Source organism: Babylonia areolata, chromosome 13 (assembly GCF_041734735.1).
Source record: "Babylonia areolata isolate BAREFJ2019XMU chromosome 13, ASM4173473v1, whole genome shotgun sequence".
Lineage (NCBI taxonomy): Eukaryota > Metazoa > Mollusca > Gastropoda > Neogastropoda > Buccinidae > Babylonia > Babylonia areolata.
In genome coordinates this window covers 36,079,298-36,092,246 of record NC_134888.1, presented here as the reverse complement: position 1 = coordinate 36,092,246, position 12,949 = coordinate 36,079,298, and the positions used below count along the sequence as shown (strand labels likewise).

General features: G+C 41.9%; 1 protein-coding gene across 4 annotated transcripts in view; it reads left to right on the top strand.

The window, feature by feature from the left end:
* Nucleotides 1-3,783: 3,783 nt before the first annotated feature.
* LOC143289234 (inactive ubiquitin carboxyl-terminal hydrolase MINDY-4B-like) overlaps nucleotides 3,784-12,949 on the top strand; it is a 37,616-nt gene continuing 28,450 nt past the window's right edge. For 2 of the 4 annotated variants that reach the window (XM_076598205.1, XM_076598208.1), the window contains exons 1-5: nucleotides 3,784-4,319; nucleotides 5,226-5,484; nucleotides 6,325-6,366; nucleotides 10,428-10,554; nucleotides 12,644-12,729. In XM_076598205.1, the coding sequence (XP_076454320.1) occupies nucleotides 5,347-5,484; nucleotides 6,325-6,366; nucleotides 10,428-10,554; nucleotides 12,644-12,729 (393 nt within the window). In that variant the 5' untranslated portion in view covers nucleotides 3,784-4,319; nucleotides 5,226-5,346. Of the gene's footprint in view, nucleotides 4,320-4,376; nucleotides 4,495-5,225; nucleotides 5,485-6,324; nucleotides 6,367-10,427; nucleotides 10,555-12,643; nucleotides 12,730-12,949 lie in introns of those variants that run through there. The other 2 variants (XM_076598207.1, XM_076598206.1) reach the window with 2 other exon arrangements.

Genomic DNA, 12,949 nt, shown 5'->3' with positions numbered 1-12,949 from the left:
ACACACACACACATCGTCTAAAGACATCACATTGTATGTGAAAAATATCAAAAGGAAAAATGAACAGCACACACCATGCGGGGGGGAGGGGGGGGGAGTAAAGAAAAAAAAAGACTGAATAATAAAATGGACCAAAGGGAATTCATCTTACATCGCGTATGTGTAAGATACGTCTTCTTCTTCTTCTTCTTTCTTTTTTCTTCTCAGTGATCTTCTTCTTCTTGGATCTTCATTAAACTGAGATGAATATGTAGCCACAATCAATCATCTGATTTCTTTGCCCATAGTTTATAATGCTACTTTCACTTTTGTCGTTTGCCTTGGTAGCGGGAAGAAAAGCATATAACTTCACCTGGATGTTTTTCTTTTTCTTTTTCCCCCTCCCCCTTCCCCCCCTCTCCCCTCCACCACCGTGACCAAATCGGAAACAGACCTGGCAACACCCCTGTGGACTAGAAAACTATGACATGCGCTCATCCGACCGGAGCGGGAAGCTTTTTTCCTAAGTGAAAAGTGCGGCTGATTCGTCTTGATGTAGATGTTGGCTGCCTATACCCAAGAAGAAGAAGAGCTGTTCCACTATGATAAGTATTATATGCTATATACTGACCGGACGTCAGTGGCCGCTGCACTGATGTGGAACCGTCTGCCAGAAAACTACCAACGGTCGCATGTCGTCAGTACTACTAAGCACGCTAGAACCATTGCCAGCCCCAATCGAGTACACTAACTCATACCGCAGAGTTGATTCGACAGAGTTGGGGATACATAACAGCCCGTTTTGACATTGGAATGATATGGGTCACCGCGACGGACTACCTGCGATAACATACTGACAAGGAAACACCGTGATACAATGAACGGGGGTAAAAAAAATAAAATAAAATAAAATAAAAATAAATAAAAATAAAAAGAAGAAAAGAAAGAAGACTGAGGAAAGGTTGTTCAGGTCTTTCGTAAAAAATGGCAACCATTGTAGCCATTCATGTACTCAGGTGACAATACATTAAGATTCACATACTTCCTTAGCTGAAATCGATTTGCCTGCGTACTACGTACCGTACAGCCACTGGATACACAAGAGTCTACTAACACGAATAGGTTGCACTGATGGTGTTCACAATGCACAAGATTAAATTCTCATTATCAGTCTATTTTGACACCGCTTGACCTATTTGGGAACAAAACTGAACAAACCAGATAGAATAGGCAGCTTTGACCCTGACACACCAAACCTCTATATATAGATATAGTGATGCTACGGACTTCTTCAAAACACTGTTCGAAGATTTTGAGCCCGCAAGTGAGGACTATACATGTGACTCGAAAAGTCAGTACCAGAACATGCCTGTGACCTTTACCACCCAGGCCCCTGTCTCATTTAATTGTTTGGGTGGGGTTATTCCCGTCATAGAGTTACTGATAATAATATACTTTTTTTATCAGTGTCTTTGTCACCTGGCATTGAACCTAAGTGTTCTCATTTCGCCAATGCCAAAATTAAGAGACGAACACTGCAGGCATCACCGGGGCGCGTCGAATTAGTTGTTTATTGTAATTGGAGATGGATCGAGTGACTGATTCGTTTTTGGTGTCATATGTCAGCGCATAGCATAGCCGGGGAACGCGTTACGGTGTCCTGCACATGCTGATTCATTCCGAGGAACAAACACTATCGACCTGACACGACCAAAGCAGCACTGAGTGCCAGGGCCTCCTCATGTCGACCTTCGTCAAAACTGATGAATCTGGATGTGGCAGTGCAGCAGCTACGTGCATGAAGGTGGGGGCAAACTTAATTACTTATAACAAATCGGTTACAATTATCGTTATTGGAATAAACTGTCCGTCGACTGAAGAAGAAAAAGGTTGATTTATTTTTTCCCTTTTTTCTATTCATTTTGTTCTGTCTTGTGCCTTTTTAATCATTGTTGGTCAGTGGTGGTGGTGGTGGTGGCCGTCAGTGGTAGTGGTGGTAGTGGTTTATTTGTTGACCATTCACATTTTTGAATGCTTACAACGTGGCTGGTTTGGAATTGGTGTCGCATATTGCAAAAACTCTATTCGGATAGTTGCTCATTTTGGTCTGGATCTTATTGCAATTGAAATTCACCAGTTAAAAAAGTTTCGGTTTACTTTTTCAGTGTCACGTCAATGCTGTATGTTTCTGGTACATAATGTTGAAACAAATACGAATGGCCAGACTCTTTGCTGAAGGAAGAAAATTGCACTGTCTGCCGTCTGTTTCATTTTACAACAAATCTAGATGTTAAAGCAACAAAAATGAAATGAGTGATTAACTTGAATGCCTTCATTGGCACAATATTGATTGATTGATTGATTTACACAGCGAGCAGACCCGGCCCGCAGCTTTACAAATCAGGGGAACTTGACTGAGGAGAAAAGAAGTCCACTAGTGTCATCAGTAGGGCATATCAATGTCTTTTTAGAAAAGGCGACCATACCACCATATTAACTGGTTGGAATGGAATCCCTAGACCCGGCTTTGCTCCAACGGGAGTTGGTGGTGTGGGGGGTGGGGCGGCGTGGGGGTGAGGGTGATGACTTACACTGAGGACTGCCGCATCACCCCGGGTCTTAAACTGAGGCCCCCAGACAGGGCCCGGCAGCAGACACTGCAATCTAGTGGATTGTCAGCACTTAATGGGTAGAACTTCCAATGATAGTCAGCTGCTGAAGATGGGAGCTGCAGGGCTTGGCCGGCTATGCTGGTAACGCGAAGTCCTGAGGGGTGGCTTAATTCAGGCCGAGGTGTTGTTGCTGATGCCGGGACCAGACCGCCGTTGCAGTCCGTCGGCCCGGAGTCTTGTGGTGCACAATTGTGACTCTTGCCCCCTTTCTCAGTGAATCTGCATGCGTTGCTGAAGGGATGGCTACTCAGTCAGTTCACGACCAGTGCCGTGCATGGGACAGCATATCACTGACACTCGGAGTATTCGTCAGTGGTAGCGGCAAACGGGCAGAACGTGACCTGGCAGAGCACCCGGCAGATATGAAAGCACAGGCACAACACTACACACACACACACACACACACACACACACACACACACACACACACACACACACACACACACACACACTCACACACACTACACACACACACACTACACACTGACAAGACACACAACATGTTACGTGTTGATGTCCCGGCGGTCCCGGCGGCTTCTTTGTGTAGGGGTCCCCGGCCGGCAGTATAGGAATAGCAACAAGTTCCACTGATGGCACTGAAGTAACTGACTTACTTACTAGGGCCTTGTATGCTCGCTCTTTGACTGCGGACCAGACTGATCAGTCATGTGCGTGAGGAAGTTGACTAGACTCTGATGCACAGATTACGCTTCAGTCAGGAGCCCCAGCGTCCGATTTGGTTTGCTGCTGATGGTCACCACGGATGTATATAGTATATAGGTCCGTGGATGGTCTCTCATATAGCTGTCTGTACATGGTCCAGGACATGGTGTGGTGTGGGGTATCAAATTAAAGTTATTTGTACTCCGAGTCGGCTTCGCCTTGTACAATACAGAACATCGTGACTGTTTTTGATAAAAGACAGTCAGACGTGGACGGAGTGCAAACTTTATCGTGATTAATTCACTGAGTTCGCGAGACAAAGGCCCAGAAACATTCTTTGCGTTTGTCATCATCAAAATAAAAAACGAAAGTACCTCTCTCCCTGTTCGTGTAACTCATTTGCCGATTGGTTGAAAAGAAATAGGGTCTGGCCAATCGTGACTGTGAAAGAAATCGATGAAAGCCGGGGGAGGAACTCCGCTGAAGCATCGTGACCATGAAAACGAATTTTTACATGATGTGGAACTGTGCGTTTATATTTTTTCTTTTAGTAATTTTTATTTACTACCTTTATTCAATACGAGAGATTCCGTAATAAATAGACCCATAAATTTCTCTGCAGAACCTTGTAAAAAAAAGAAGAAGAAAAAACAGGGGGAGCTCCACAACTACCGAGCAAGGTTTCAGTGGCTATTATCAATGGATTTTTCATGTTTCCTTCGTTTAATTTCTTCTGGCGGAAGTAGTAGAAACCCCGCTAGATCGGCAAAATAATCAGCGAGTTGATTTTGCATGCGCACAGCAAAGAAGACAGAAGGAGAAGAAGAATCGAGATTCGGTCTCAAATCATACACAAGAAAGGAAAGAGGAAGAAAAATCGCGCGACGTTCTCACCGGAAGTGACGGCTTTACATGGGACGGCGTCTTGCGACCATAGTGATCGGTCAGCCCAAGATCCCTGAATGGCCTACTGTCGATGATATCCCCAAAGAGAGACTGATATTTGTAAGTGCGTTTGTTTGTCAACGTTTGTAAGGTGCAGTTTTGATTGTGGCCACATTTTGATACTGACAAGAAAGTAATGACTGTAGAAAAAAAGGATCGGATTTATACTTGTTGTGACTGATCGGAATCGTCTCAAGACTGGGTCACTTGTGTAGGACGTCATAATGACCACAAGGTAACCTTACAAAATATTGTGAGTTCCAGATTTTGCAGCCATTGGAGTGTTGTTTGTTTCGTTGTAAATATGAATGTGTGTTTGTGTGTGTGTGTGTGTGTGTGTGTGTGTGTAAACAGTAAAAAATAGTAACGACGAACTCAGGAAGTCAGTGTGTGTGTGTGTGTGTGTGTGTGTGTGTGTGTGTGTAGAAATAATAGTGATAAAGTCAATATATTCAGGATGTGCCTTTGTGTGTATGCATGCATATGTTCAGTTTACTTTAAATTTAATGTCTGTTCATTATATGCGACTGGGTAAAAACAAAACAGTTGGTTAAAATTTTCATTTATCTTATGCAGTATCGGCATCATAAATCCTTCACCCCCTAAAACTGTCTTTTCACATGTGCGCGAATGTGTGTGTGTGTGTGTGTGTGTGTGTGTGTGAAGAGCTGAGGGGCTGGGGGTGAGGTGAGTAGATGTGTGTCATGAGTGATGTTACACTTTTCAAAAATAGTTGGTTTTTTTTTTTAGTGAATTTGTATTGTAACATAAAAAAAATCCTGTGTCTTATACATTCTAGATGCATTGTTAAATGTCCTTAGAGCTGCAGGATAAGGGCTGTATAAATGCACATTGTTATAATTCTTCTCCTTCTTTTTCTTATTATCATTATATCAACATCATCATTATTATTGTCATTATTATTATTGTTATTATTTTTTATCTATTGTTTCGCATGTGATACAGAGAACAACCCTTCAGTCCTAAGCACCATCAACACAACCATCACATCCACAGAGCAAAGGATGAGCTAGCTGTCTTCCGGAGTGATCATCGAAGCTGAGGGGCGGTGACGATAGACCTCAGTATGGAGTCACCCGTGGCAGCGGAGGCCCAGCCTCCGATGACGGAAAGGGAGGGAACTGTGAACATGACAGAGAGAGAGCAGCTTATGCGCCTCTTGAACTTTATCGAGAACGACAAAATCAACCTTGGGGAGGTTAAGGTAGGTGTTAGAAAACTTGCTGGCCCTTGGCACTTTCTGAATGTAGTCTCTTTTTTTCATTGTGTTTTTCTCGCTCTTGATGTGTGTTCTTTTGTTCTTGTTGTTTACATTTTCCTTTTGTGTGTGTGTGTGTGTACGTGTGTTTCAAGGGAAGGGTATTTGTGCTTAGAGTGTGTGTGTGTGTGTGTGTGTGTGTGTGTGTGTGTGTGTGTGTAATATATACAGAGATATATATATATATAGATGCTTACTATATACCCAGTGGATGCATGCATAGCGAACTGTACATGTGTCCACACACACACACACACACACACACACACACACACACACCCATGCATGTGTTTACCCTCAGGAATTGTGAGGTGACATGATTTAAACAAGTCCCTTGTGGTCTCCACAGGCTTATTATATATTACACTTTACAGCAGTAATTACTTGACAGACATTATGTATTACACTTTATGGTCAGTAAGACTGGTTACTGTTAATTTATCATAGTCAGTAAGACTTGTTACAGGAATAATAAGTTGACAGACATATATATTACACTTTGTGGCCAATTAGACTCAGCTGTTACATAAGTATGAAGAAACAAGATATGAGAATGCTTTTGCTACAGCAGTAAGAAGATACAAAATACAGGAATCCTTCATTACCTCTAAAAGAGACATTATCCAGTTTATTGACATGTTTGCAGATATAATGGTGTCATGTAATTTATAAAACAGCAAACTGACAGTGTGTAAGGGACAGTGTCATTCGTTGGATTGAAACACTGTGAATAATTTATTGTGTTTTGTGTGAGTGCATGTGTTGACCTCCATTGTTGGTTTGCAGAGACGGAACCTAGAACCTCTGGGTGGTTCGTTTGGTCCTCGTGTAAGATAATAGATCCGTCAATAGATCTGTATCAACTATTGTACTGCCTGTGGCTGAACATGGCTTATCACTCTGATTAACTCCTCATTTTTATTTTGTCTCTCTTTTTTTTGTTTGTTGTACTTTCATTTTTCTGTTTGATTAGTTTGTTTCTGGCTTATCTATCTTTAAGTTTTCTAATTACTCTCTGGCTTATTTGCCTATCAGTTCTGTCATTTTCTGGCTTATTTGTTCTCAGTTTCTTTCTCACTCTCTGGCTTATCGATTTTTCAGTTTTATTCTCACAGTTTCATCTCTCATTTTTCTCATGTTTATTTTTTATTTACTTTTGCTTTTCTTGAATTAACTGGGTTTCTTCTTCTTCTTTTGTTTAGCCTTGTTCTTTGTTGCATGTAACAATAAACATCATATTGCACCAAAGAATATCATTGTGTAGTATTGATTACCTGTACACACACTAGGATATATATAGGATTTGTATTTAACATATTCAGTGAAACTGTAATTTATTATTATTATTTTTCGTTAATTCATGATCTTCTTGCTGTCCATATTTATTAAGGCAATCAGTAGCAAAGGAATACACCATAACTGGGGTTTGGAAGATCAGTCTCAGTAAGTGTACTTATCTTTATCTTTTGAACACACAGTTTGATTTAAATTATTTGCAGAAGTTTGTTAGAAAACCAACATATGGTGATATGGACAATACTCAAGTTCATTGTTTTGACAATATATACAAAATCACTGCATGATAGTATATATCATACATATTGTTTGTTGTTGTGACTGCATGATGTGTGTTGAAAAATGAATTTTAAGATGATGTGATAATATCAACATTGAGTTACTAAACAGTATTTGTTCATTACTTTTACCCATTCATTGTAACATTTTGTCATAAAAACGAGCTCAGTCTTCAGACTGTTAGAATGTTCTGGAGTTTTGTTACAGAGGAAATTGGTTAGCTGTCTTTGGTGCCAGGTCTGTCAGCAGCTGGGCTTTTCCCCCCAGTTTATTTTTATATCTATGCTTTGTCTTTCATCTTCTGGATCAGAGTTATGCAACTGTTTGAGTGACAGGTGTGAAAGCGCTTCAGTTTGTCTCTGCACAATATTAAGCGCTATATGAGTACCTTTATCATCAACAGCACTGTATAAATACATTTATTATTATTATTATTATTATTATTATTATTGTCATTATTATTGTCGTTGTTGTTTTTGGAAATATCTAATTCTTCCAGTCTGAAAAGAAAAAAAAAAAAGAAGGAAAAAAGCTTTCTGCTTGAGCTGTGCATGGATTGCAGCAAACCTGTTTTCCTTGTCTGATGTACTTCTTTACTCAGACACTTTCTGTGTGTATGTATTATATATATTCATGTTGTTTTTTTTCATGCCCCCCCTCCCCCACACCGCACACCACCCCCACATACAATGACTCTTCCCCCGCCCCCACACCTCACTCTTCTCCCTCCCCCCTACCCCTTTGTACCAAAAGTCTATGAGTATATAACTATTTCTTAAACTACACATAAAACAACTGTATGTTTCATGCACAAAATTTTGTTTCAATATTAGTCAGCTGATATTTGTTTCCAGTATGGATGGTATATCAGTTGTTGTTTTGTTGTTGTTTTTTTTTTTTTTTTTTTTTTTTTGGGGGGGGGAGGTTAGGGGGGGGTCTCATCACAATAATTTGAGCTTTTTTTCCCCCTCTTTGTCTGAGCTTGTGGCTGGCTTGCGTCAGTTAACAGACTTTTTCTTTTCCTTGCCTAAGTTGTCTTTTTGTCTCACTGACTGTTCATGACACTTTGTCTGGCTGCATGGCTGTTTCTTTTCTCAGCCTGTATTTGGTGCTGCTTATTTGCTCATTGGATGTCTGTAAATGGTGTGCGCGTGCGTGCGTGCGTGCGTGCGTGCGTGTGTGTGTGTGTGCGCGCGCGCACGTGCATGCATGCATTATTGCGTGCTTGTGTTATTTCAGCAGTTTTTGCGAAAGGCTGTCTCTTACAGTCTTATTGCTTAATTTGTTTTTCAAGTGCTGCATAGGTGATTGATACAGATAAGCATCGGAACTACTTCATTTATTTTTTTATGCAAATTTTCCCCCTTTTCTCTCTCAAGATAGTGTTTACCTGAAATATTTTTTTTGCAGCTGACATTTGCTCAGTTTACTGTCATTGTCAGATACCTGACAATTCTGTAGAGAAGTTTCAGATCCTATTATTCTCCTGCATAGGTAGTTTCCCTAGTTACACTCTGCAGATCTTGTGCATGAAATTGTCCAGAGGTTCTTTATTACTTTGTTATAAATCTTATTTGCTGAGTGAATTGTTACCAATAAATGTCCAAGGTATTAGATATGTTTTTTTGTTGTTGCTTTTTTTAATTTTATAATCTATGATATTATTCAGTTTACAGCCATTCCAGCAGTAAATTCATATCCACTGTCCAGGGCTAAGTATAGGAAGGCGAACCCCAATCTTCTCCTTTGTTAGTCATTTAATTATTTTAACCAGTCATTTACTTATTTTAAACCATTGAGTGCTATCAAGCAATGCAAGGTCTGTTTAACCACTTGATGACTTGTGCTCATAGACAATCAGTCAACAAGGTAGCTGAGAGTTGGAAGGTAATGATTGTACCTGTCTCCATTGTGTATGGACCTGGCAGGCTATTGTCTCACAGTCATGACAAGCAAGTGTTGTAAGACCCAGTAGTGTTGTTCAAGCAGCAGAAAACTGTTTCTTTTTAATCAATTTACCTTTTTTAAAAAATTTTTTTTTTTTTTTTACGATTGTCATGGTCATTATTGTTTCATTTTTTATGTTTTTTTTTTTATGTCCATTTTTAAATGGGTTTGTGTGTGTGTGTGTGTGTGTGTGTGTGTGTGTGTGTGTGTGTGTGTGTGAGAGAGAGAGAGAGAGAGAGAGAGAGAGAGAGATCTGTTTCATGAGTCTGTGTGTGTGTGTGTGTGTGTGTGTGTGTGTATGTGTGTGTGTGTGTGTGTGTGTGTGTGTGTGTGTGTGTGTTAGAGACAGCTGTGTCCTATAGGTCAGTGTGTGTGTGTGTGTGTGTGTGTGTGTGTGTGTGTGTGTTAGAAACAGCTGTGTCCTTTGGGTCAGTGTGTGTGTGTGGCAGAGACGTCTGTGTTCTATGAGTCAGTGTTTGTGTGATGGCAGAGACGTCTGTGTTCTATGGGTCAGTGTGTGTGTGTGGCAGAGACGTCTGTGTTCTATGGGTCAGTGTTTGTGTGATGGCAGAGACGTCTGTGTTCTATGAGTCAGTGTTTGTGTGATGGCAGACGTCTGTGTTCTATGGGTCAGTGTTCGTGTGATGGCAGAGACGTCTGTGTTCTATGGGTCAGTGTGTGTGTGTGTTTTAGAGACAGCTGTGTTCTGTGGGTCAGTGTGGGTGTGTGTGGCAGAGACGTCTGTGTTCTATGGGTCAGTGTGTGTGTGATGGCAGAGACGTCTGTGTTCCATGAGTCAGTGTGTGTGTGTGCTGTAGAGACAGCTGTGTTCTATGGGTCAGTGTGTGTGTGTGCTGTAGAGACAGCTGTGTCCTATGGGTCAGTGTGTGTGTGTGTTAGAGAAAGCTGTGTTCTATGGGTCAGTGTGTGTGTGTGTGTGTGTGTGTGGCAGAGATGTCTGTGTTCTGTGGGTCAGTGTGTGTGTGTGTGGCAGAGACTTCTGTGTTCTGTGTGTCAGTGTGTGTGTGTGTGGCAGAGACTTCTGTGTTCTGTGGGTCAGTGTTTGTGTGTGTGGCAGAGATGTCTGTGTTCTGTGTGTCATTGTGTGTGTGTGTGGCAGAGACTTCTGTGTTCTGTGGGTCAGTGTTTGTGTGTGTGGCAGAGATGTCTGTGTTCTGTGTGTCAGTGTGTGTGTGTGTGGCAGAGACTTCTGTGTTCTGTGAGTGAGTGTGTGTGTGTGGCAGAGACGTCTGTGTTCTATGGTTCAGTGTGTGTGTGTGCTGTAGAGACAGCTGTGTCCTATGGGTCAGTGTGTGTGTGTGTTAGAGACGTCTGTGTTCTATGGGTCAGTGTGTGTGTGATGGCAGAGACGTCTGGCTGAAGTGGACCGTCGCAATTCCCCCGCCGCCCACTCCGCGCCAGTGGCCACCGGCCTCCACCAGAGGGTGAAGACTTTCTACATGGACAAATGGCCGGAACTGCAGGTCAAGCAAGGTACTGCTCAGCACCAGGGAGTGGTGGGGGAGGTGTGAAGGGAAGCGAGAGGGGATTAAATTGTCTCTGCAACACGGGCTGGAACGTTTAACTCTTTCCGGACGAAGGAATGCTCACGCATTCCTACACAAAACGTATTCGGATTCGGACGAAGGAATAGAATAGCATTCTCCGAAAGTAAAATTCATGCGCTGTACACGTGATTTTGTGATTAGCCAAGCAGAATGCGCTATTCTGGGTCACTCCACAATCGAACAGTATGATTGGTCAGCCTGGGATGTGTGGCCTGTCTCGCACACATGCTGACAAAGTCACTGACCGGTCGTCTGCTCGTGTGCCAGCCTGTTAGCAAAGCGGGCTCTTCTCAGAATGTTGTGAAGCGAACAAGGCAGTGACGGCAACGTTTTAGGGTTGCCGAAGTACTTGAAACGCTACAAACTGAAGGGTCGGACATTGAAGAGGTGGATGATGATGAAGAAGATTCGGGGTGAAAAATTGGCAGTATTTTCTACATATGGCAAAACTGTAAAAATAAAATGAGAAATTTGATTTTTTTTTTATATGTAATAGCTCAACACGTAATAAACTAATTCTGAAAGTTTCATTTTCTTACACAGTATTTTGTATTTTTTGTAATTTTTTTCCAAACCCTTACAAATGGGCCGTCTGTGGGGAAAAGCAAGGGAGAAAACTTGTTGTCCCGAGTGAGTTAACTGTTTGACTGTTGTTGATGAGTATACTTGTCAGTGAAGGGCTGTCTCCTCGCTGAGATAGGATGGAGTTACAATTCATGTTGTCAGTTGCCGTTCTTCATTTGGACTTCTTCCTCTGGGGATTACAGTCCTTTTGCTCAGTGAAATCAATCACACCGCTTAAAGTGCACAGGAAGTAGGAACTGTTTTCGTATTCATGCCATCTCAGTTCACCGAGGTTCAGCTGTCAAGTGGTTAATGAACATCTGCCATTGTTTAGTGCTGGCTTTTGTTTGTAGCATGTATTTTAATGTATCATATCTACCATTCAGAAATATTGACAGCATTCAAAGTCAATATCAATATGTTTTTTGTGATGTGAACAGAACGAATATTACTGCTGTATCAGTTGTGTTGGAAAATGGTGGGTAGTTCCAAGATATAACTAATTGTGATCTGTTTCTGCCATTCAGAATAAGAATTGAGCACAACAGCCGAGTGGTTAAAGCGTTGGACTTTCAATCTTTGGGTACTAGGTTCGAATCCCAGTCACAGTGCCTGGTGTTTGAAGGATGGAGATTTTTCCTTTCTCCCAGGTCGACATATGTACAGACCTGCTAGTGCCTGAACCCCCTTTGTGTATGCAGAAGGTCAAATACGCACGTTAAAGATCCCATAATCCATGTCAGTGTTCTGCGGGTTATCGAAACAAGGACATACTTTCATGCACCCCACTGAAAACAGTATGGCTGCTTGCATGTCAGGGGTAAAATACGGTTATGCGCTTAAAAGACAAGTTGTGTATATAAGAGAACAGGGAAGTCACAGCCTATGAATGAAGAAGAAGAAGAAGAATCAGTGATGGCTTATTGCTGTTGCAAGTTTTTCTCTCAGTGCCTTCTCCAGGCATAATCAGTGTCTCTCGTATTGATACGAAAGTCTTCCTTCCATTTTAGTTTCATGTGGTACAAGTAGCGCAGAGGAAGTAATATCTGAATACAGCTGCTGGGTTGGAAAGCCACAGAGGAACTTCTTTTTATGTGTGTGTGCTGAAACTTCCTTCTTCACTTATAGGTATGACTGTTTTGGTCCTGCCATATGGGCAGCCATACTCCATTTTCAGGGATGTGCATGCTGGAGATGTTCTTGTTTCCACAACCCACGTGACACTGACATGGATTACAGGATCGTCCACATACACGAACACATGAAGGGGATTCAATACTCAGCAGAAAATGATTTTTTCTTCTGTTGTCTTAGTGTGCAGAGAATAGTTCATAGTTGTGAGTTTGTGTATGTGTGTGTTACCTCGCAGAGGTCTGTCTTTTTCCCATGCATGTGTCTGTCTGTACTCCGTATGGATAATGGTGCCTGTTACTGTTGGTTGTGTTTGGCAGGGGAGAACATCATTGCACCTCGTCGCCTTGGGTCTGCCCGACAGTGCACCATAGGGGGCACCCCCATCATCCTGGAAACGGCCATTGTGAGTAGTTCTGTCTTCCTTATGTCACTCACATCATCCTGGAAATGGCCATTGTGAGTAGTTCTGTCTTCCTTATGTACCATCATCCTGGAAACGGCCATTGTGAGTAGTTCTGTCTTCCTTATGTCACTCCCATCATCCTGGAAACGGCCATTGTGAGTAGTTCTGTCTTCCTTATGTACCATCATCCTGGAAACAGCCATTGTGAGTAGTTCTGTCT